At 38.6% G+C, this 24,539-nt stretch overlaps 1 protein-coding gene across 7 annotated transcripts in view; it reads left to right on the forward strand.

Moving 5' to 3' along the window:
• PITPNM3 (PITPNM family member 3) overlaps positions 1-24,539 on the forward strand; it is a 62,396-nt gene that overhangs the window by 11,606 nt on the left and 26,251 nt on the right. For all 7 annotated transcript variants that reach the window (XM_027668820.1, XM_027668823.1, XM_027668821.1 and 4 more), the window contains 5 exons: positions 137-244; positions 11,315-11,362; positions 15,602-15,678; positions 17,629-17,864; positions 21,859-22,048. In XM_027668820.1, coding sequence (XP_027524621.1) covers positions 137-244; positions 11,315-11,362; positions 15,602-15,678; positions 17,629-17,864; positions 21,859-22,048 — 659 coding nt within the window. The remainder of the gene's footprint in view (positions 1-136; positions 245-11,314; positions 11,363-15,601; positions 15,679-17,628; positions 17,865-21,858; positions 22,049-24,539) is intronic.

Raw genomic sequence — 24,539 nt, forward strand, 5'->3', positions numbered from 1 at the left:
ATATGGTACCCTGTTATCTATTCCCATTAGGGGCTATGCTGAGTGTTTATTTCTGTCTCAATTACTGGTTCTCACCCTGTCTTTTTTCTGTTGTTTGTCACAGCAATTTATTCTGTTCTCCTTTCTTCTCCTACAGAAGAGATGGTGGAAGGAAAAAGTGCCATTCTTATAGGCATGAGCCAGTGGAACTCAAATGACCTTGTTGAGCAGATAGAAACAATTGGGAAGCTGGAAGAAAATCAAGGTAATGTTTATCTTGCATTACGTATTTAGAGTTAATAAGAAAATCTGACTACTGAAGCAGTTAGTTGTCAGATATTACATAAATACTCTACTGAAATGTCATTTTACAGCATTCCATAGCTAAAAGATTTACATAGACATGTAAGTAGCATTTTAGTGCTGAAAAATGAGTTGCAAAGATCTCTTTCAGGAGGAAACTTTGATGGACCAGGTAATAAGAATTTATTGGCTTCAGTGGGAAATCAGTGTTGGACTCAGCTCAACAACTTTGAGATAGATTACAAGACTAAAACTTATTTTTGAATGTATCTTTGTATTCAACATATGAGAAACTTGTTGTCACTGGGTTATTTTGCTCCTTGAAGTCAGCAAATTGTTTTCTGGAATTTCTGTAAGGACACCTTCAGGTGTATTTACAGCCAGTTGTATGTAAATATTTATGTAACTGTGTGCCACTGAAATGAATGGGAAATGGGCACTGATACATCAGTAAGAATCTGGGACCTAGGGCAAAGACCTAAGCAGTCTTAATTGTTACTTTGGCTCCTAAATTGCCTAGTTGTTTGAAGATTAAAACTGCCTTGTTGACTTCAGGAAAAAAGCCTAACTTCTCCATCGGTGGCATGGGGCTCAGGCATAATGGTACTTGTTAATTAATCTGGCTTTTAAAAGAATTTTATGTACTTGACCATTTTAGGAGGCTTCTCTTTATGGATTTGCTACACGTAGTCAGTCCTGAAAATAGCTATGAACAGGTCTATTTTAGTATACAGGTATATAAAAGTAATATTTATCTGAGTTATGAACTTCTTATTATCAATCATAAGAATTATGTATTTTAATAATATGTAAGTGACAGGTAGACACAATACATGCAGTTTATTTACAGTTGTTAAATAGGTAATTTTAGAAGAAAAACCGGTCAGTTTTGCATTTGCTTTTAGCGTCATATCAAGGCTTCACTTACATTGCTGGGTAACTTAATCAGAGATTTAGTAGCAATTTTTTAGATATAGCATAGATTACCTGTTGTAATGATGGCATTTTCTCTGCTACAGAGTTACAAGAAAAATTAATACAGTGTTGCATCAGTTATGAGTTAAGTCTTCTAAATAACTTGTCAAAACCCATCTATCCTCATATTCTTGCAGAGATTACTTCTTCCAGAGCTGGCAAAGGTTTAGAGTCCTTTTTTTTTTCATTTTAGCACCGTTTGCATGAGGGTGATTTTGTTTGGTTTTTTTTCACGGTGCCCTTTGTGTTGGGCACTAAGGAGAGAGTTAGTAACAGACTGCTTTTAAGGGTTTCTGCTGTTCCGACACAAGGGTGATGAAAGGATCATTGTTTGCATTATGCAGTTGAATATCTGCAGAAAAGAGAATGTGAGACCTGGGGTTGCATGGGAGATCTGTGCAGAAACAAATGAAGCAGTCCTCTGAGTTACACTCCATTCCTCCTCCTACACAGGGTTTCTGTTTTCATTTAAGCTAATTCTCTGTGATATTTTGCAAAAGAAAGAATTTTCATCCGTTTTTTTCCTTTGTTTCATTTCTGTTCACACACACTTGTTAAAGACTTTGAAACCAGTGTACCTGACCCAAAGTAGCCGATGAACTGACCTGTGTGAAGATGTATTTACATTCTCGTGCTGCAAGTGGCTTTTGGGTTACAGTTCATTGTGCTGAGTTCGACTGTTCTTAATAGAAACATCAGGCAAGGACTGAAGTTGATGAGAACTGGGCTAGCACAAGTCTGAGCCAATGTTACATACTATATCTTGTTAAGCCAGAATGTGATTTCACTGTTTCAGCAATGCAAAAGAAAGTTGAGTTCTGGCTGTAATATGCACTCACATTTAGAATCTTCACTGCTGCACCCCTGCTAAATACATCAGATTTCTAAATAGGCAATGCATTTCCTTCTTTCCTCTACCACCTTATACTTACAGATTCAGTCCTGTTGATTAGCTACATACTGGTTTATTCCCTCCCCCATACACATGCTCATTTGTCTCTTCATGGAATTATCTGACAAATACTGATCAGTCATATCACACTGTTGTTAGTGCAGATAAGTGTACCGTGCTTTTGTTATAGCTTAACAAGACTGAATAGTGTTACTGATTAGCAATTTTAGAAAAGTCTGTGATTAGCAACTTCATATACAAACAAAAAAGGCAAAGAGGGAAGGAGGAGGACATTGGAAGGAAGACTGTCTTCTGTACCACAGTAAAAAGATATTTTAGCCTTAGCCCAATTGTTTATTGTAAAAACTTAAAAGTTCAGCTAAAGCTGGATTCTCTTTTTGGTTTCTTTTCCAAGGGTACTTCACTTGTTCAATGAAAAGATGTGAGGAGTATGGTTTGCAGATTCAAGGAAACTCCCTCCCCGTCTGGATTTACTTGGGGCTCTCAGGGAATGATGAGTTCATTGGTGTTGGTTCCAGAGAGCTTTGGTACAATTCAACCAGTCTCTAGGGCCAGTGATTTTGCTACGTGCCTGTGCAGAGAGCAGAGCACTGGTTCTTTTTCATGGTTTGATAAGTTGATTAATAAAGCACATTATTATGGACTCTTTCAACAAGTGAAGATGTATGAGAAGATGGAGTATGCTCTGGGCAGAGCCAAATACCCACTGGATGCTTTTTATTTAAGTAATGCTACTGTTCCAGTGTGAGAGAGAAGATCTTCAGGAACTTTATAAATTACAAGTATGTAATTTAGTTCGATGATTGATTCTCAGTAAGTACAACTGAGAGCACTTGTCCAGTGCAACCTTTCTTATCAGAGGTAGAAATAAGTATTTGGGAGAAAACTGGCAGCAGAATGTAAATTTATTTGAGTTTTCACTTCAGCAAATAACAAACAGCAATCAAGCTGAATTAAAAATTTGTACAGCTGCATAAATTATGTTGATGCAGATGCCTTCTTTGTTGTAGAACAAAAGCTTTTTTACATATCATAGCCATACATTTAAATTCACTCCTAATGCAAAGTATCTGTCCATTGCATTAAGGAAAATTGCATGTACTAAGCACCAGGGACAAATTCAGCCTACTGGATTTCAGTGCTTTGCATATCCTCCAGCTATCTTGAGATCATATCCTTATTTTAAATATATATTTTTAGTGTTTGTGAGGTTGAAGGTGTTGGTTTGTTTCTGTACTCCTGACAAAAGCAGCTGGCATTTTCTGGATCGTACCATAGACAAAGCTGCTGTGCATAAGTTTGTGCAAGCTACATTGCGACTCCAGACCTCTTTTTTTTTTTACCTGATCTGATAAAATACACAATCTTTAACGTTTTTCTTGTGCTGAGTTTCTCGTCTGTGGCTGCCTGGTTTTCTGCCTGTCTTCAGTGAACCAACAGCTATTGCTGGACAGCTCCAATTCTTGGCCATTTTACCAGAAACATTGGGACAAACTATATTTCATTACAGTTGCTGAATATAATTTCATTACAATTGTTAAGTTTGCAAAACTTAAGATTTCAGAATTTAGCAAATGCCAAGCTTGAGATCTTAATGCAATCTTTATCAATCTCCTTTGTCTATTTGCCCCAACACACTGGTTTTAATTACTCAGTAGTGTGATAGGAATGGATTGTGTATGTGACGGGTTTGCTTACTGTCCTGGACGTGTGGAAAGAGAGGTTTTGTCTTTAGCAATGGAGAAATCCTGAATGAAAGTTTGTCTGGCAGTAAATAGAAAGTACTTGTACATCTTTCTTGTCTGTGAAGAGTTTTTTCCTATGAAAGCTTCCCTTAAAAATTTAGAGATATGAAGATGATCTTCAGAAAAATGGATGTGTGAGTAGGAAGGTTGAAATGCTTTGTTTTAGATTAAGTATTAAAATTACAGTAGCAGGATATTTGCAGTAATATGAATTTGTGGGGTAGTTGAGGGAAAATAGGTAATTGGTGTGGTTTTGTTTGGTTTTTATTTCTTCTAAGGAAAGGAAATATGCATCTTCGCGACAGAACTAGATAATATCTGAAAATTGGTGTGTGCAATTTCTGATATTTTTGACTGTGTATTCTTGCTCAACTTGTGGTTCACAGGAGCACATAATTTCTGTCTTTCACCAGAAGATGTACTTAATCATAAAATGATTAGAGTTGGAGGGGACCTTAAAGCCCATTCTCCTTGGCCTTCCTTTTGTTGCTGTTGAATTTGTAGAAAGCATTTTTTGTTGTCTTTTACAGCAGTAACCAAACTAAGTTCTAGCTGGGTTTTGGCCCTTCCAATTTTCTCCGTGTATAACCTCACAACAGCCTTGTAGTCCTCCCGAGTTGCTTACCCCTTCTTCCAAGGTGATGTGCTCTCCTTTTTGCTCTAAGTTCAAGCCAAAGCTCTTTGATCAGCTGGACTGGTTGTCTTCCCTGCCGGCAAGGCCTGCCTTTTCCAAAATATAAACATTATGATAACCCCCACATGCACACACAAAAAAAGTGAAGCAGGCAACCCCCCAGTGAATCTTGACTGTTTCTTTGGTTTGAAACTTAATTTGTTGAAAAAAAGGAGGAGGTATGCAGTATTTTTGTAGAAAATAATGTAAACAAGCAAGCAAACAAATAACAATGTAATGCTGTAATAACCTTGCCACAAATGATGACTATTGATTTAATACACATTAATTAAATTTTAAGAACCATTAGTCATTTTTTCAGCAACATGCTACTATTTTACTCTGCAAGTTCAGCTAATTGAATTAAAATGTTTCAAATGAGGATGAATTCTCAGGTAGGCAATTGACAAAATGCAGTTTGATTTTTCATTGTTTAAAACATAACTGACTGTAAAATGTATGTGAAATTCACTTTTCCTGTGCTTCGTATGCCACACATACAGACTGATGGATTGCTTTACTGGTAACCAGCAAAATAGATGGACATGATCAGCTTTCACAACTGGAAATTTTCATATGAGGTGAGTGAAAGGCCTTTCTTGGTCCCATTGCACAAGACTAGGTTACACAGATCTTTTCATCTTTTAATGAATCGACTGTCGATGTGGAAAATAGTGCTAATGATAGTATTACTTTCTTTCTGGGACTCATTTGAATTGTTGATTTAGATTAAACTTTTATTCTTCTCATCCACCCCATTATAGGATAGTGGTTTGAAGCTGGGAGGTGCTTACTGTTGGGCAACTTGTGTTGAGTCTGTGTATGAAAATCTGCAGTTCCTGCCCTTTCTGTACCTCCTAGGACCGAGCTATTCAATTTCTACCTTTTTTTTTTTTTTTTTTAATGAGAAGTTTTGTGTTACACAGTAGACCATAAAATGCTGTTGAATTTGTGGCATGCACTATGACTCCCCACCATTCCAGCTATTCTTTGTAACTCCCCTTTAAAAAAATACTTCCTGAGATTTTAAGTACAGCAGGTGCATAGCTGAGTGATGATTTTTTTTTTTGCAGTCTGATATCATATCTTTTGGATCTCATCTTTCCCATGTAGTTAAGGGGGAATAAAAGGCTGGTTTATATGTGAAGCAGCCTGTTTTTGAGAGGTGTCAGGGGCAATTTCCTGTTGATTCCCTCAACTGCTCTATCTGTTCTCCTGTCATGATATCCACAAGGCACTGAACAGAACTGGAAGACTAGAGTAACATTTTTGGTTAAGGTTAAGATTAAGTTTAATATACATCTGTAGAGTAAGCTAATTTAAATAAAATTGTAGAATATCTCAAGTTGGAAGGGACCCATAAGGATCAAGTCCAACTCCCTGCTCCTCACAGGGCTACCTAAAACTAAACCATATGACTACGTGGCAGGGGGTTGGAACTTGATGATCTTCAAGGTCCCTTCCAAACCAACCCATTCTATGATTCTATTGTTCTATGACTAAGAGCACCATACAGTTATACTATTATATTTCACACTAATTTGAAACAAGCATTATTACAGCACTTTTATGCTTCCAGGAAATGCGTAGCAGACATCCTGTGATTGCAGCACTTTTTGACACCAGTACGTTGTGATCCTTGGCAAAGACTACTGTAAAGAGTTACCCTACTGAATAAACTGGATTTACAGCAGTAAAAGGGAAAGCAGAGTCTATCCTAGTAGCTTTTAGCAGAGACTTACTTCATAGAAGGGTTGATCAGCCATTGTCTGCTTCCACACTGTACACTGGGCACCCTTTGGTGCTGACATTGCATTTCCAAAGCCTTAGGATTCACAATAGCTTTTGTTGGTCTACTTGGAATTCATGTTTTCTGTTGTCTTGTGTGCAGAAGGCTGCTATAAAGACTTAAGTTGATGACAGTGATTCTCCTTCTGTTTTGAGAGAGTTTGGTTTGGTTTTGAGTGGACTGTGCACAAGGACCAGCTTTTCAGAGTGCACTAAGCTCCCAAAAATTGTCCTGGGCATTCAAGTAAGCTCTTGAATTAAGCATTAATGTGTTTTTGCTTGTCCCAGACCTCTTGAACCTCTGGTTAGGCTAAAGTAATGCACAAGGTAAGACAATAGCAGTCAGAAGGGTAGGATACACTGACAGCTGCTGCAAAGATTTATGCTGGTCTCACCCTGTAGTGGAAGGTGGAGGAAAGCAAAGGAGAAAGTAATTGCTCTTTTATTATTTTTTAGGGCATAAACAGTTCTTAATTTGGCTATGTAACAGTATTGCTTTATCTTTCAATCAAATTAAGAGTCTGTCCAGTCATGTGTTCTGAGAAACATTGATGTGAGAGAGAAGTAATTAATCAACTTCAAGCGATCTGTCTTCATCAGACATTCAACTAGGTTGTTGTAAAATACGTACAAATCCTAAGTGTAAGAGGAAAGTTTAGCTACATCACTCTTCAAGTTGATGTTTTTGTGGAAGGGGAAAGACTTTGTAGTCTGAAAACCATCTATTGTTTTTTGTGAAATGAAGTTAATCTCGTTTTATGTAGACAATAAAGGTCGTACAGTGTTTAAATATGTACATAAGGTGCTTGGTTAGGAATAAAGCAGAGCCTGCAGCTCCCTGTTCAACGGTTACATGCACTTTTGGCAAGGAAAACTGCTTAGGTGCTAGCAATCAGCCCTGAGTTAACTGCAAAGTATGGCAGGAATGCAGCTGCTAGGGTAATTTTTTTCAGGAAAGACTGGTTTCTTTTCTCTCGTTTTCCTTCCTTGTAATAATTTGTATATTTGCATAAGCTTCCTTTGCAATAATGTCAGATATGTATATTTCTTTCTCACTTAATTATTTCCTGGGTATAAAATGATTCAGTATAATTCTATGCGAGTCTTGTTTTGTTGAATTTTGTAATTCTAATGTTTAAAATAAAAGTTAAATTTTTTTATTAGATCAAGGGAATACAGAGAAAATATTTCAGCTATGCCAACTTGACTGTGAATTAGCATTCTCCACTTAAATGGGAGTGGTTAATTTTTTGCATTGCATGGTTTAGACTTTTCGTTAAGATACTTTCAGTTGTAATGTGGATACTAACCCACAGTATCTGAAATTACGAGCTATGTTGAGTTGGATCCGTTAAACTCCCACAGGAAACCAGGGTTTCTGTGTAAGACTGGTGCAGACTGAGGTGTCTTTGAATTCTTCATCTGGTCTCATTTTTCACTGGCTCACTGATAGAGTCCCCTTTGTACACCTGCCATGTGTCTCAGAGGTTCTACAACATTTATGCAATGGTCAAAACACTCAGTATAACACAAAACCTCTACACCCTCATGACTGCTAATAGTGAGTTTTACCTTCTACTAGTGGTTCTCCTTCTCTCTCTTTCTCTCTCCTCTGAGGGCTGGCTTGCCTAATTTTGTCCACTGTGAATGTTCTGTGTAAACAAACTGCTCTCTTCCTTCCCCCCAGCAGCATGTGATTTACCTCTCCTTGTCATGCCCTCCTGGACTCATATAATTAATTAAAGGGTGGTTTTACATAACTGACTGTAGTGTTTATGCTGCTATTAAGTTTATTGCAATAGCATCTGCTGCCTATTAATGTGAAGAATGGCAAACAGAATATTTGGCTTAGTGGATAGTGAAAGGGAAGGATGAAAACTACAATAGTCATCAGCATTCCAAAACACATCAGATGGCTCATATAGAGAACAGATTTTACTTCTAGCAGCAGGTTTTAGAGAGAAATGGTGGATTGGATTTCTGTAAATCATCACTGCTAGCAGTTTATAGCAGAGCAGGTTACCAGTGTTGTGCAACTGCCATAATTTAATTTTCTGAATCTGTATGTTCTAGAATACAGCTCAGCAATTGTATACAAAGTGGAGGAAGCTTAAACTGGCTGCTGAGATATTTTTTCGCTGAGAGCTGAGTCCTGCTGCAGAGAGCATTGCTTTCCATGCAGTCCCTCCCTTTTCCTTTTTCAGTCTGTGTTAAGATCCAGTCCGATGGTGAAATCAGCATGTGTTCTTGCATCAGTTTCTTTGGGCCTAGAGTTTCCCTGGCTGCCATTCTCATCCAGAGGGTCATGCCATCTGTAGGTATATTGCCTCCTTTCCTCTCTCTTTATTTTCCCAAATTTGACATAACTGTCCACACACTAGTTTTAAATTTGCCTGGCATTTAAAAAAAAAATTACCCAAACAGAGTTTTCTATTCAGAAGTTAATTTTCGTAGTATTCTTGCTGAGGCAAGAATGTGGAGCATGAACATTGTTTGTTCCAGTGGTCTGGTTATGTTGTTACATGAATTCAGATGATTAGAAGACAGAAAATTGTGTACCATAAAGCCTGTTGGCACTCTTGTAGCCAGTACTGTCAGACTGAATCTGTGGGGAAAGAAAGAAAAGAATGATCCCCTGGATACCTGCCTGGTGCTGAGGTGCACAACTGTTCTGCTGTGCTGGCCTCTGACACTGATCCCATTATCAATGTAATCCCAGGCAAGAGCAAAATGAGAGACAAGAATTGTACAAAATGCCCTCTGACATCTCAGGAGCACAGCTGCATGAATGAGAAATGGCTGCAGGTCTGCAAATCTACATGTATGTGTCATGGCAATGTACCATAGCATGACACTAAAGGTAACTTTGTCAATCTTATTTTTACCTACAGTTGCTTTCTCTGGTCAATAGATACGTTTATTTCTACTGGTGCTAGCAGTCCTTTGTGGGAAGGCAAAGTGGCTTTTATTCTGGTTTCAACGTTGCCCAAAAAACTGCTTGCTCATTTTGTTTTAAGTAGCATACAAATAGAGTAATTGCAGATCATCTTTCAATTCCAGGACAGAGAAGTGGCTTTTTTTTCAGAATCTGTTAAATCTACTATGAGATGAAAAATGTGGAACAGGCACAGTAAGATGTACTGAAAGGCTTAAATGTACATGTTAAAAATGTACATGCAAAGTTGAAATTTGTTAGTAAGGCTTTAAAAAAAGACACTCTCTGTTTCTTAAACCTACCAAATAAAAATGAGTTTTAGTTCTGTAGTGGAAGTGTCTTCACCTTCTGTCTGTTCTTTTGAGAAGGAGAGTTTCTGTCTGTACAGCCATTCAAAGCTGCCATGGAAAGGAGTTTTCTTCGTGAAACACATTGTTTTCCATGTTGTAATTAGTGTAATTGTGTATACAAGCACTTCAGAAGGCTGGTCTGTACTCTTGTCGTGGAGACCCGGTTTTTGCTTTTAGCTCTCACATTCCTGAGAGTTTCACACTTTCATCCCAAGGCAGTGACTGATGGCTGCTTTGCCTCAGCAATGGCTGTCTCTGTGAGCTGTTGCAGTTAATATTTCTTCCTTAATAAGTTGAAAGCAGGTAACGGTTGTGACCCAAGCTCTTTGTCAGAACAAGAGTCTGTGAATTGTCCTGGTGAGGAACTGAAAAGGAAAGAGATGGTATGTGAAATTTGGAAAGTAGCTAACTCAAATAATTTTTGTTCTTCAAAAGTGAAGTACAGTAGTGTACTGCAAGTACTGCTTGCACAAAGAATGGACTAAAGCAGATTTCTTTGCTGTATATTGAAAGCCTGTCATTTTTTCTTTTCTTTTTACTCTCTTAAAACCAAGTCAATTTGATAACTGGGGCAGCTGAAGAAAAAGAGAATAGTTTCGGAGTTCTTATTCTGTACTGCTACCTCCATCAGAGGAGTAAAACATTATTGTTAGTTTTTATATATTAACCCTAGTTGCATTTAGTGTGGCAGCATTTTTAATTCATGAGATGAGAAACAATGCTTACAAGTTCTGTAGTCTTCTTAAGGCACTGGGCAGAAGCTTTCATTTGAACACATGAGAATCAGTGGGCAGGCGATGGCAGGACGTGCGCTGTTTTATTCCCATATCCTGAGGTGCCACAGCTTCCCTGGTGCTTGTCATTTGCAGTCTGTTCTATGTTGCCAAACAACATAACAGAACATGGTCTCTGCTGTTGAGTCAGCTGTGCCCCAGCAGCTGATGCTGTGTCTGTGCATATACTCAAGGGGTAGTTAGGCTCCAGGAAAAAATGTTGCTGGGCCTCTGAAGAAGGAATCTAGAGAAGGGATTGAGAGACCTGTGTTCCCATCCCAACTCTGATGATAGATGTAGGCTGATGTGATGCCTTTTTGCTTTGGTTGCTCTTGTGGTGGAATGGCAAAGGTGTTTACCCTCCATGGTAGAAATGGCTGGAGTGCTGTAGGAGGGCTTTATCTACAGAAAGAGCCTTTATTCCCATGTTCCTGTGTCTCGGTATATTAGGTTTTTGTATTTAGATCTGAGAAAATCCCTTTGTACTTGCAGCTTTCTTTGGATGGGTGGACTGTGGGAGGGAATGGAAGGACAGAAACATTCTTTAAAAAGCTGCTAATTAAATACTTGGAATAGGAATCTGTTTTGTATTGCTAGGTAAGTTATGCCATTTCTGGATTAGAGATTCAGTGGGTAATGCTGCAGGTTATCAAACAGATTGAATATAAAGGGTAAAATCTAGCTTCAAGGCTAACCACTTTGAACAGATTACAGCAGTTGTCAGGGGTGTCATATGCTGAGCTATTCCCACTGAAGCCAATGGGGGTTATGGAAATCACCATAGTGGTCAGTTGCAAAATATTTACTGCAACACAGTAGAAAAAGTAAAGAGTTCATGTAAAGTGATTTTAGTTTACATTGTGGTTTCTTCCTTTTGCAGGTGAAGAGTCTGCGTTTTGCTCATCTGGCTTTCTGCAGGAAAAACAATGTGAGTTGAAGGTGTTCTCATTTTTCTTTGTACCGAGGCTGTTCAGTAATGAGAGATAGTAATAGAGTAGACTTGTTAGCCAAGTGATCTGCTACCTTGAGAAGAGAAATGCATGTGAAGGGACTAGGATTCTTTTAAGTTTTGTTTTAAATTTAATTATTTTCAATATGGATTATGAAAATGGACCCAAAAAGTGCCTCTGACATTATTTATCACATTAGTACCTTTTAGTGTTGGCTGGAGTGGCAGAAGTAGAGCACTGGAGGGTGAAACTGCTGTTGTACACAATAGCTCATACAGGACAGTACAACATGGCTGGATTTGGAGTGTAGGAGCCTTCAGTGCTTTGTTCTCTGGACTTCTTTCTCCTGTCTCTGCTTAAGGAGGTGCAAGAACTGTTGCTGTTAAAATTTCTGAGTGCTATAGGAGTAAAAAGTAGTGCCAAGCCTGGCGTTGCTAGGGTTCCTTTGCTACTGGTGCCCAGCTTCAGGGAGTCTATTTACATGTGGCTCTGCTGTTGATCTTTCTGTGCTTTTGCGTTGCTTGCTGAAGAGCAGGAATTGACTTACAGAAATGCATGGTGTTAATGTTCATCACAGTTCTCTCTGGGAACAATTGTCCATTGCCTTCCTGGAGTTCAGTCTGTTCTTTATTCCTGCAGCTGTGTTCATAAGCACATGCTGTCACTCTGTGCCAACCCCTTCCCTTTTGGAAATCATATTTTTCCCATCTGGCTTGGTCTGATAAGTGGAACTGGGGAGCACTTGGAGTTAAGATCCTTGGCTAACCCTTTGTGTTTCTTCTTCTCCAGTGCTCTGTAGTAATCATGTACAAGATCTGGTAGTGTATGTGTGTAAGACTCATTCAGTGAAGAAGTCATGGAAGTTAACACAGGCACCATCTTATGTTGTGGTTTCCAGAGCAGGATTGGGCTCAGTGACACGTGCCATTGTTTTCCTCTAAACAGTACAGTTTGCAAAACTGCATCTGCAGTGTATTACAGGATTCTTTGTCATTTGTTAATAGAAAACATATGTCACAGCCTTCATATGAACATATTTCTTATGATGGATTTATCATTATGAATGACTAGTAATAGCACAGCAGATGGCAGGAACAGCATCATTTCTCATGGGAGCGCAATCATGGGAATAGCAGTTTTCTTTTGGGACTATCAGCACCTTATGCTTTGTAGCTAAAGCAAGTTCTTTTTCTTTAGATTTTAAATTTTTCCCTAATTAACATGACAAAGCATTAGGGATATTTGAAATGGTCTGTGGGGGGAAAAAAAAAGAGGACCTGGCTTGATTATTAGTATGGGTTTGAACTGTACCTCATGATCTCGGAGGTTTGGGAATGATCATATGAATTCTATTCTCTTAGATTCAGGGGACTTACTTTTTTGGTTGTGTATTGAAATGATGCCTTTCATGGCTGCTTTGGGATCTTGAATCACTGTCCAAGCTCTTCCTTTCACCTGGCTCTTGTGCTGATCTTGAGATCTGATGTACTCCACATGAGGAGACTGTTTGAGCTTGCTTGGTGCCTAAGTCACTGATGAATGCGTATATGTGTGTGTATAAATACATATTTATGTAGCAATTCCGATGGCAATTTGAGTCTAAAACAATCCCTGCCAGATACACTGGCTTGGTGGTATCTGCAGTAGCAGTGTGTGTTTCTGTCTGCAGAAATACCTGATAGATCTCTTCCCTTGTCATAAATTAGTTGGCTTAGATGATAACCACTGTTCCTGGCTGTTGACTCCTAGACTGAAAAGCAGTTTCTGTATTGGGGTTGCATTTAATTTAGGACTGTATGCTGTCATCCTTTTAGTTCAGCATCTGATAAGCAATAGACAAGTGTCACTTTCTGGTTTTACTCACCTATTTCATGTTAATTTGTTTTGATACTGCATGTTGCTAAGAGCCATTTAACTACATAGTATGGTTCTCAGTGAGCTGATGCATACTCCTGACAAAAATGCTCAGTAGTTCCTGCTGGTTTTTATAATGCAGCCTTATGTTTTAAATGGCATCAGTTGATAATCTTCAAAAAAATGGAACTTATAAATTTCATACTGTTGACGTAGCTTTTTAAGAATGAGGTCAGCATTAAATTGCGGAGAGTTCCAGAAAGCAATTGCATTTGGTGGAAACTCAGGGTTTATGGGTTTACGTTGTCTCTGTCGGATTTGCTTTCTGGTATTTTGTTTTTTGTTGTGGTACCCTTTTATTTTATACAAGTATTGAATGACTAATACCTTAAATCCTTGCCTGTCAGAAAGGCAAGAATAATTACCTCAATTTTAAATATGGAGAAATGTAGACACAGAGGCTAAATAAATTTCCAGTGACTCTTAAGGAATGATGTTGGTAGAACCTGCTCCTAATGCAGAAGAGTAGAGTGTTCAAAATTTGTTTTGGACTAATTTCAGTGCTTTTAGAATAACCTGACCAGACCTTGCTTAAGCAACGTTCTTGGTGAACACTGTCTTAGGGTCTGACAGACTGCCTGTAAACAAATGGAGTGAAACCACAAAGAGGGTATGAACTCCAAATGCCAAGGAAAAGTAAACTGAGTCATCTATAGCATTATGCAGTGTATTTGTTTTCTTCTGGCATGCTGGAAGAAACAGAGGAAAAGGTGTCTAGATCCCAAAAGAAGTACAATCCTCTCTCTTTAACTCCTAAAACTTGTATCTGTCATAGAGGAAGGAAGACCTCACAATTTCTCTAGGAACAGCTAATCTTTGTGAGATGAGTGGAATTTTAGGGCTGCAACACTGCAGTCAGCTGAAATTTTAAATTACAAATTTCTGCTATTGTGATTCTGGATGGTTTCAAAGCCTTCTTCTTCCCCATATGAGAGGGAGGAGGAATTGTTACAGGGATAGAGTTTGCACCTTGTCTGGAATTCCATCAGTTGAGAAGAGTAAAGCACATTTGCCCTCCCCAAGGAACTGACCACCGCAACATTTGCTAATCAAATTTCATCTTACAGCTGTTTCCCAGGTAACATGCAGCAGTAGAAAAAAATACTGCGTTAATGAGGAGACCAGAAAGAGCCTGTAGTGATTCTCTTCAATGACTGAAAAAACACAGTGCAAAACAGAAAAAGTGGATAGTGCTATTATCAACTTCTTTTCTGTCCTTAAGCACAGAGAAGATTTGTTCAGAGGGCAAGCCTTTTCATAGCCAGTTATAGAAGTTATAGAATAGAATAGAATATTTTCAGTGGAAGTAACCTACAATGATCTTGTCCAACTGCCTGACCACTTCACAGCTGACCAAAAGTAAAGGCATATTATTAAGATTATGGTCTAAAAGCCTCTTAAACACCGACAGGCTTGGGGCATTGACACCTCTCTAGGAAGCCTGTTCCAGTGTTTGACCACGCTCTCTGCAAAGAAAAACTTCCTAAGTTTTGTTTCCCGAGGCAAGACAGTGGAAAATCTCATGGTCTTAAGGCTGATATCAGGAGTGTTCCACTGCTTAGAGCAGGCTGCTGCCCAGCCAGTCTGCCCAAAGAGCAGACAGGTGGACCTTTTGGTCTGTTTGGTCATGTTCTGAAGTCAATGCAGAGACTTTCATTGTTGTTGTTTCATTTTCATTGTTGTGTTTAAAATTGAGGACTTGCAGGCCTGATCCTGTTGTGAAATGGTATTAGCAAAGAAATGTATTTCTCTGCAATATCACTTCCTATTTTTCAGGTTACAGGACTTTCTGAGGAGAAATTGTCTTTTGCTCTATGGTCTGTTACTTCTATTTTGCATCATGATAATGGAGCACTGCAGTTACTTAATCGAGTTCCCTAGGTAGTCACAGAGGTTTGTGGAAGAACTGCATCCTGAAAGTCTTTGGAGAACTTGAAAGGCTTAATTCACTTGCCTATGTAGAGGTGTTTAGTGATATTTAAGACATATCAGAGTACCTAAGATACCTGTATGGGATGAGCAGAACCTCAGGTGACCTCTTCTACTGCTGCTTCAGAAAGACACAGATCAACAGCAGCTGTACTGGTACTACATACCTCTGTATAAGGACCTGAATCCTGTTCTGAATGTTGCTGTTAAGAATGGAAGAGCCTCTAATGTTGTATATTTTTCTGTTTGTCCACAGAATTTCCTGTGAACTGGACTTTCTGTCTTGAAATTAGAAATGTACCTTACACATAGTTGTCTGTAAAAGATGTGGTAGACAATTATTTATATGACCAATATGCCTCTTCTCCTTTTAGGTGAATTATATAGAGCCTCTTTAAGAAAACAAAGGTTCCCTGCACAAGGTAGTGTTGAAATACACGAGGACAGTGAGGTAAGATTATTTCCTAAAACAGGCTGTGATTTCTAAAGAGAAGACATGTGGAAATACTCTAATGTTGTATTATGGAATTATAAACTCATTTGATGGCTTAGTGTGTCTTTCCCTTGTTTGGTAGGTGCACATGCAATCACTGAAAATCATCACAAGCTTTTTAGACACTGGAAATACTTAACTTAGGTGGAAATATGACCTAGTTCTCTGAAGAGAAATTGTTATATCTGCTTAGTACTTGAGTGGAATTGCAGGTTTTTTGAAGCAGATTCAGCAGCACTCATGAAATTGATAATAACACAGTTGTCTTTTTTTAGAAGCAGGAAAGAATCTAAACAAGTTGTGGTCCTTCCAACAAACTGATTAAGGTCCTCTGTCCACACATAGGACAGGTAATGGAAATATCCACTTCTACGTTTTTGAATTCCACTCCTACTGAAAATTATGACAGTCACTGATTGATTTCAATCCAGTTGATTAGCCCTTGAGCCCCTTGTCTCAGTCATGACTGAGCTACTGCTGAGAGGCAAATTAATTTCATTCCATTTGAGTCTTCCTGTGAAAGATACCAGTTAAATCCAGCTGAGAGACCTGTTTTGAAGCTTTCAGTTCCACCAACCCATCAGCAGTGCTGCTTATTTACAAGCAGGCATTGGTCGTGGAAGGAACTACTCTTACCTTTTAGTGGGAACTATATTGCTCTTCTGAATAACTGGAATGGAACCATATGGAGAGGGAAATTGTAAATGAGTGCAAGGAAAAGTGGAACCTTAAAAAAGCTCATACGATCCTATATTTAAGCAGATATAAGTCAGGTCAGCAAAATGCCTTCACAGTGAATACTTCTACTGCATACTAAAATTTGTGGGCTGAACAGAGATAGCGGCTTTATGGAATAACTTACAATTCTTTCATTTTCAACCATATCTCTGTCACCATTATGCAAGTGCTAAAGTTACCAATTTCTCTTCATTCCAGAACTTAAGAATAAAGTGTCCAGAACGTTGCCTGATTCTCAGTGAATCACCCAATCTAGCAATTAACAGTCCTTAGACAAGTACAAGAAATATTGCTGTTTTTTTAGTTGTGTGTTTGTATTTGGTCAGGAACTAGAAGTCTTCAGGAATCGTGTGATCCAAAGTGAAAAGAAAATGGCAGTCAAGATTTAAAAACAAAAAGTCTAATCTTTTAATATATTACGCGGTTCTTTGAATGCACATAACTCTCAGGGGATAAAGAGGAAAAAAAAATGTGGAGTTTTGAGACATTCAAAATGCTTTTCCAGTCTTAAGTAGAAAATATCTTATTTATTCTATGAAACTGGTTATTGTCTGTGCATATTCACAGGTTCATAAATTTATTGGTGAGTTTTATGGATATAAGCAATGATAATTTTTTTTACTTTTCCAGTAAGTGCCTGGGTAAATTACCCCCATCTTTCGTTTTAATAAGAAGCTGCCAGTCTCAAGAAGCTGAGGTAGCTGTATCATCTGCTTCTGCTGGATGTTTTCATTGGCAGAGAAATTTGGCTTTTTAGAACCTTTGATGACTTGAATGAGAACCCTGCCAGTAAACGAAGCAATCGTTCAGGATACCTAGACAGATGATTGCTTAGACTGCCTGTGGAGGTTGAAATTCTTCTCCAGTCTCAGAGTATTTAAAGTAGCTTTTGATGTACACAAAGCTGTTTTAATCTTTGATCTGAAACCTACATCTGTGCTGCAGGGTTTTTTTGTCAGAGCGTAGTGGGCTCTACATGGGTCAGACATACTTGAATTAAATGGAACGTGGGGCATGCACGCACACCCCCCCGTTCCAGTGAAGGCAAATATCAAAAAATGATCACAGTGGGGGTGGGAGAAAAAAAATCACTGCTAGTGTTGACACCAGGTATACCAACAATGTCCATAAAAATGCTTCCTCCCTTTTTATTCCCTGTTTTTCTCACAGGAAGGAGTTCAACACCAAAACTGCAAAACTCATGTGTTAATTTTAATCCTGCATGGAGGGAACATCTTAGACACTGGAGGTGGGGACCACAGCAGCAAGCTGGCAGACATCAACACCTTCAGTTCTGTGTTTGAGAAGGTTATCCGAGCCCATTTCCCTGCCTCTTTGGGCCATATCCTAATGAGGCTTGTTCCCTGCCCAGCAATCTGTTCAGCAGCTTTCTCTCTTGTTTCCAAGTAAGTTGATTTGAATTTCCTGATGTTTGGCTTTGCATTGTGGGTTTGAATGGCTTTCTGTGACCTATCTTTTTCATAATGAAGTGTTGCAAGTCCTTCTTAATCTTTTGCTGATTGCAAGACTTGGAATGACTTTTCATCCTTTTCTAAGTGGATGGATTTCTTTTAAAAAAATACTTATTGTTGGATGTATCCATTTCAGTAGCTGCTCTTCCTACATGCTTTTTCAGTCTTGGAATTCAACCACTGAATGAGAGAACATTTTCAGGTAACATTCCTTTCCTTAGAGGTGTTTTCCTAGACATAAATGCTTTCAATGGCATGATAGAGAAGGAAGAAAGAAACACATGCTCTTGGGACTGCTTCAGCTCTTCTACAAGTGCAGACCAGAATTAACCGGTGAACTCTGGTGAGGGCAGGACTTCCCAGACAAAACACAGTCCAAAAAACTCCTTTTACAGTCTTTTTTGTTGCAGTATAGTGCCTAGGGTTACATTTGTTGCTCATGTAGATCAGAAAACCCTGCAGAAGAGTTGAGGAGGTCTACAACCATGTTTTGAGCCATAAGATCCAGGAATGGTGACACCTGCTTTCCAGATGTCAGACTTAGATGGGAGAGGTGGAGAACACATTAAAGTTCTGAAATACTAGCTGGACTTAAAGCTGTGACAGGCGTATAGGAGGAAGAGGTGCCAGGATGCAGACCAGGCTGGTGGAAGTTGTGCCTGACTGTTTGCATCAAGGGGGAATACACAGAAACAACCAGGAAAGAAGTGTGTGCGTGTCTAAGGTGCTACCCTGTAAAGCAAGAGAAATTAAAAGAGGAGGTGAAACATCAAAGAGTGTTTGGAAGATCACCCTTGCCCATTTGGACCATTGTATAACAAACTTTTTTTCCTCTTTACCCCTTGAGAGTTACGTGCACACAGAGAACTCAGTGTCCCTTTGTTACGCCGTAGTGCTGTGCCTGCAGGTCTCAGCTGTCTGGAGGAAGAGCTGCTGGAGCAGAAGGAAGAGTGTGTGCTGGCAGCCCAAATGAATATAACTTTGACTTTCTGCCTCTGTTTCTTTATTTCCTCTTGTTGCAGCACACAGTATCCAACCAGAGTTAAAAACACCATCCTGGATGTTTGAATTTCCTATAGAATCATTCTGAGCACTGGCATAACATTGATATTGCACTGGTATGTTCTTGTGTGGAGCTGCTTGACACGTACCCATTTGGGGCTGACAGAAGGAGATAATTCTCTGCTCTCACATTTCTGCAGCTTCATGCCAGCAGCTTTCATAGCCAGAACTCCAGAATGCAGTTGTGGAACATAAAGTTGTGGTAAACATTCCCTTTAGCAAACTGTGGTGGAGGAAGAGTAGTTTTAATTACTGTAGTCTTTCACTGAGGGTGAGCCAGATGACTGACTAAGCAGCAATACAAGATTTCTTTTTTGTTTTAAATGTGACCTCCGTTTTCTGAAGATGCACTGTGAGTGTGTTCCAAGGTAGTACAACCTGGTGTTTACCTTGGCATAGGTTTTGAATTATTCTGTGCCTGTGTGCAGAGTGCCCAGATTCAGAGGGATTCTACTGGAGCTTGTTATGTGAACGTACCTATGCAGTTTTCTCTGCCTTGCAAATAGCGGCTTAAAGGAAAGGGATCTTTCAGGGCAAAATCATTCCAGGTAGTAAATGTTTTGGATTGTTTAAACTGGTCTTTTCCCATCTACTCCCATCATTTCAGTTTCCTCTGTCTCTCATATAAATCAAAACCACATTCTTTATGTAACCTGTGTAAATTTAAAATGGCTCTATCTTTGTGGCTAAGAATAAAAAGGGTTTAAAACTAAGGCCCATTCTTGTTCCAGATAGATGACTTTCAAACCATTTCTTCCCTTTTCAGGGAGAAAAATATCCCGGAGTGGATCAACTGTTATGCTTTTTATAGTGTATGGTTTGATGAGCATACATTGATTCACACCTCAGAGTAAAGCTTCTGAATTATAGAATAATCAGCCAAACTGGAGGATAATCATTGCAAATTTAGAGGGAATGGGAAGGAGAGAGAAGGGAAAAAAAGGCCAAAACAAAACATGTTTAGGAAGCAAACACTTTATGCTTTTCTTTCTTTTTTTTTATCCTGAAAATGGAGGAAGTAAATGCGTATTCTGGCATTCAGAAACAGCAATAGCACATCTCCAGGACTGTCAGTGTGGAATGCAGATAACCAAAGCATAATTGGAAAAAAAATGTTGTGCGATAGTTATCCAAACAAATGTTACCATATGATGATTTCCCTCTCTGCTTTCTCCTGTTTGTCTCAGCTTCAGCACTAATACTCAGCATGTCCCCTCTGACAAAAAACTTCATCTCTTCCATACACTCTTTCAGTGGTCTGGATGTTTCTTCCCTTTGTGTTGTATCTGCTATAACAATGGAGGTCTCTGTGGCTAAAGATTTACAATAAAATACATTGGAATTAAAAAAACCACACCCTCATTTCTAAGCCAGTTAGCGGTGATTAATTGTCTTGACAATAATTGTTCTATTTCAGTTTGATCTATATTGCTTTAGCTATGGGGGAAAAAACCAATAAATTGCCAGCTGTTTACTTTTCCATCAGCTCTGGTTTGTGTGGTTCTCTTTTGAATATTGTTCGCATTTTATTTTTATTATGAAAATATATGCAGGTATATTTTTCCATTTCAAACATTCATTTAGTAAACTTCTTTTCCTCATGTTTGTCACTTTCCCTTTCTGAGGTGTTATCTGCCAAATTTATTAGTAAATTAAACTTTTTTTGTGGGTTTTGAAGATGCAGTTTTAATTTCTGAGAATTAGTATTCATAACTGTATATCTACTGTGCATTTGGATGATCTAATCAGCTGGTAAAGTGAAGCCATGTTAATTGACAGAGCTTGGCAGACCAGCTGAGCACAAGGACATAGAAACTATTATACTACTTTGGATGAAAAATACCAAATCACTGGAGTGCTTCAGGCAGAGGCAAGTGTGGAAAAGCCCAATGAGGCTCGGGATATGAACACACACCAGCAAATCTTCTGTTTTTCCTCTATTACCTTGGTAATAGTCTCAAGGATGGGAGTTTTAGCAAAGACACAGACTAAATACATTTCAGGCAGCTTGCTTTTAAATATTGTGATAACCCACCAAGTTCCCAAAGAAAGTGAATACAAAATACTGTTCAAGTTGCCTGCCTGTGGCTTTGGATGAACTTCGAATGTGCTAAATTATCCAAAATACTTCTGACTTTCCTTTAACCTCTAAAGGACAGTCAACTTACTGTAAGAGAATCTGGCACACAGTGATGTATGTGCCTTCCAGCTTTAGCTCTCTGTGAGTTGTCTTCTCCACTCATCAGTAAAAATCTGTCAAGACATAATTGGCAAATTTACTGAGAAACTTGCAGGGTGCACATCCAAGCTAAAGTAAAGCTGCTGTTCTTCAAATTTGAGCTTCTGTTTTCGATTGGGTCACGTCCTGTTTGCCAAGTGTTACTGTGCAAATGTTTGCTGTGATTTCAGAATGTGTGCAGCTTTCTTTCATCTTTTTGAAAAGATGGGTCACTGGGAAAAATGTCTTTATGTGCTTTTGAGCAATACACCTGATGCAGTTGTGTTCTAGGAAACAATATTCCATTGTGATGGTTGGATCCTGCTCTCTGATGTAGTAAGTTGTTATATGGGGGGGAAAAAAGGCTGAAATGTAATCATGTCATTGCCATTCTAAATTATGTCCACTTGTATGTGGCACAGTAGTATCAAGTAGTTTAACTACAGAAAGGCCTTCTAGTGTAATCTCATTCAACTAAAGCAGTAACTCCTTGATTTTTTTAAGCAGTTGAATTCTGTGAGAAAGTGATCCTTTCTTTGTTCTCTCATTGTGAACTGCAGTAGCCCAACCCGTTTCTGTTAATTACCATTCTCTAATGCTGTGTGCTGGCTCTTGCAGTTTTTCTGATAATAACATGTCTTTCTCTAGCCTAAATCCCTACAGCTATGATGAGAGCTGTCTCAGCAGCAGTGAAGACCACATCCCACTGGCTGCCTTGCCTTTGCTGGCTGTTTCATCCCCTCAGTATCAGGATGCTGTTGCCATGGTGATCAGCAGAGCCAATCAAGTTTACAACGAGTTTCTCAAATCTACAGATGGGGCTGGTTTTAATGGACAGGTAGGACTGTTTTCTCTTACATCAAACGAAAATTCCTTCAGAGCAAGGCTGTTTCTTTTTAAGCCATTGTATTGAGGGTTTTGAGTTATGTGTGTGAGATAATGCTGCAAATATGATGAATGAATGTTAGCATGGGATCATCTATTCGAAATACCTTCACAGTGCCCAGCACAAGAAAGACACTTCTGGAATCCTGTGTGCTATCTAACGTGGACTTACGCAGCCGGTAGAAGATTATATACCTTATCCCACAAGCATTTTGACCCCTAAGCTCTTACTAAGTATTGCTACGGTGTGGTAAGTGGGGTATGCTGAGCAGTGAACAAGCATGGCAGCCCAAGACAGATGATAATCTGTGTTGATGAGTTCTTTGCACATCTGCTTAGCTGATGAAAAAATTGTCCAACATTTAAATATTGTTACTTCTTTTTTGCCTCCATCACAGTAGTACTAAAAAAAAAATTCACAGTAAAGAAACATGGAAGACAAATACTCAGTTGCCAGCAGCATTGCATATTTCCTGTATAACTCTGAGGGAAGTCATGCAGTTTTTCTGTTGCGACCCATGCACCAGTGAAGTCACCCAGAGGTTTCTTCTGACTGACACGTCAGTTGCTGTTCCTGCTTTGCCATCTTTAGACTACAAAATGTACTTTCCTGCTTCACGTAGGAATATGATGTTGATACTCTGTGTAAATTACTGAAATTATTTTGCAATGGGGCCATCTACATAGCCAGAAATGTGCACTTAAGTGCAGTGACCTTCACACTTCAGAAAAAGAAAGAAAATGCATTTAATATATAGAGTACAGTGTAACCTTTGAAGAAAAGCATGTGTCTTATTACACATAGCAGTAATAAGATTATACTGTGACATATCAGTATTTTTAGACTAAAATTTGGTTTGAAGCCAGTTTTACCATGCATAGGAAACTGTTCTTGTTGGAAGCATAAAAACAACCCAACTACAGTGATAAAGCATTATGAAAGGTGTAATTATGTAAAGAAGAATTATACCATTTACAGAATAATATGAAAACAATTTTCTCAATAGAAATTTAGTGTTATGGGTTTTTTCTTTGACAAAGCCACAAAGAAGCCTCCTTGATGTGTTTTATGAATCAGATATATTACTTTATGTGGAAGAGTGTACTTGATCTCCATATGCTCCACAGAATTTTCACCATCAACAATTACCAGCACTGTTAAAATGGAAGTGACTTCTCTGTGCTGTCTACAGTGCTTTGCTTTTCTCCTTAGAAAGAAATTTCAGCTCTACCTCCAAATAAGTCCTGTACTTATCAAATATATATCATATATCCTGACACCCACCCTGTGTGTGTCTTTCATTTCATATTTTGGTCTCTCCTGTCTATTTATGTAGCGAGTTCATTAGAGCAGAGATTTCCTTTTTGGTTTTATTCAGTATCTGGAACAAGTTAACTCCATTACCTTAATGTTAACAATAGTAAGGATTAGAAATGCCTTGTTAAATTGAAGAAGTTATTACCAATTCCCTACAAAATGTGTTGTTAATTTTATTAAGGTTACTTGTGTCATATGATTTTCAGTTCTTTGTGGACTTCATTGTGCAGCATAGGAATTTGAAAATCAGAGAGTAAATTAGCATACTGTTCAATTATGTACAACTTTAGAATCAGAAATGTCTTAGGATAGATGTTACTTTAATTTATTTTGATATTTTATTTTTCAAAGTGTTTTTTATAATTTTAATTGAGTACAAGAGATGTACTCCATTCAGGAAGAGTGCCACATGGAGATGCACTGAGATAAGTTTGAGGTTTTTCCCTACCTGCATCTTGAAGAACTTGCTTTTCTTAACATCTTCACTTGGAAGAAAGCGTGCACAACATCCTGTATCCAAAACTTATAGTTTTGTGTTGTAGCCAAGCTGAATTAAGGTTAGAAGTGAGTTAAGGAAACTAATAGGAGTTGGAAATAGCAGACTATAGACGATGGCTTCAGTTCGAGAATTGGAGAGAGGGGCTTTGCTGGAGCCTGGTGTTAAGCTAGTGCTCATGCTCCAACACAGACAGGGGGACAGGGAGCAAGAATCATCTCCTATGGGTTGGGGAGGTGTTCAGTGGAATTGGGGAAGGTTCTAGTTTGCCATAAAATTATTCCAACTATTGAATTCCCTATTTTAGTAGTCTATGCTTTTTTAATTACCAGGTCCATACTTTGAAGGTAGCTTCTACGTGTATATTAAATGGGAAGCAAGAGTGAATCTCTTTGCTTAATACCTGATTTTAAAGTTCCGTTCCCTTGTCCTGACAGGAGAGTACCAGTCTGTCATCCCTCTATGACTCTGAAGGAAATGTTAAGTGACTGGAAATCTTTGTGTCACCAGTCATCTGGTGATACCAGCTTTTCGAGCTGGAATCTGACTACAAGTAACTGTAAGAGTTCTAATCCATCTGGCAGAACTCCTGCTGGTCAAAATAGTCCCTGGGACAGATATTCTTGGCAT

Source organism: Corapipo altera, unplaced genomic scaffold (assembly GCF_003945725.1).
Source record: "Corapipo altera isolate COAL_440 unplaced genomic scaffold, ASM394572v1 302, whole genome shotgun sequence".
Lineage (NCBI taxonomy): Eukaryota > Metazoa > Chordata > Aves > Passeriformes > Pipridae > Corapipo > Corapipo altera.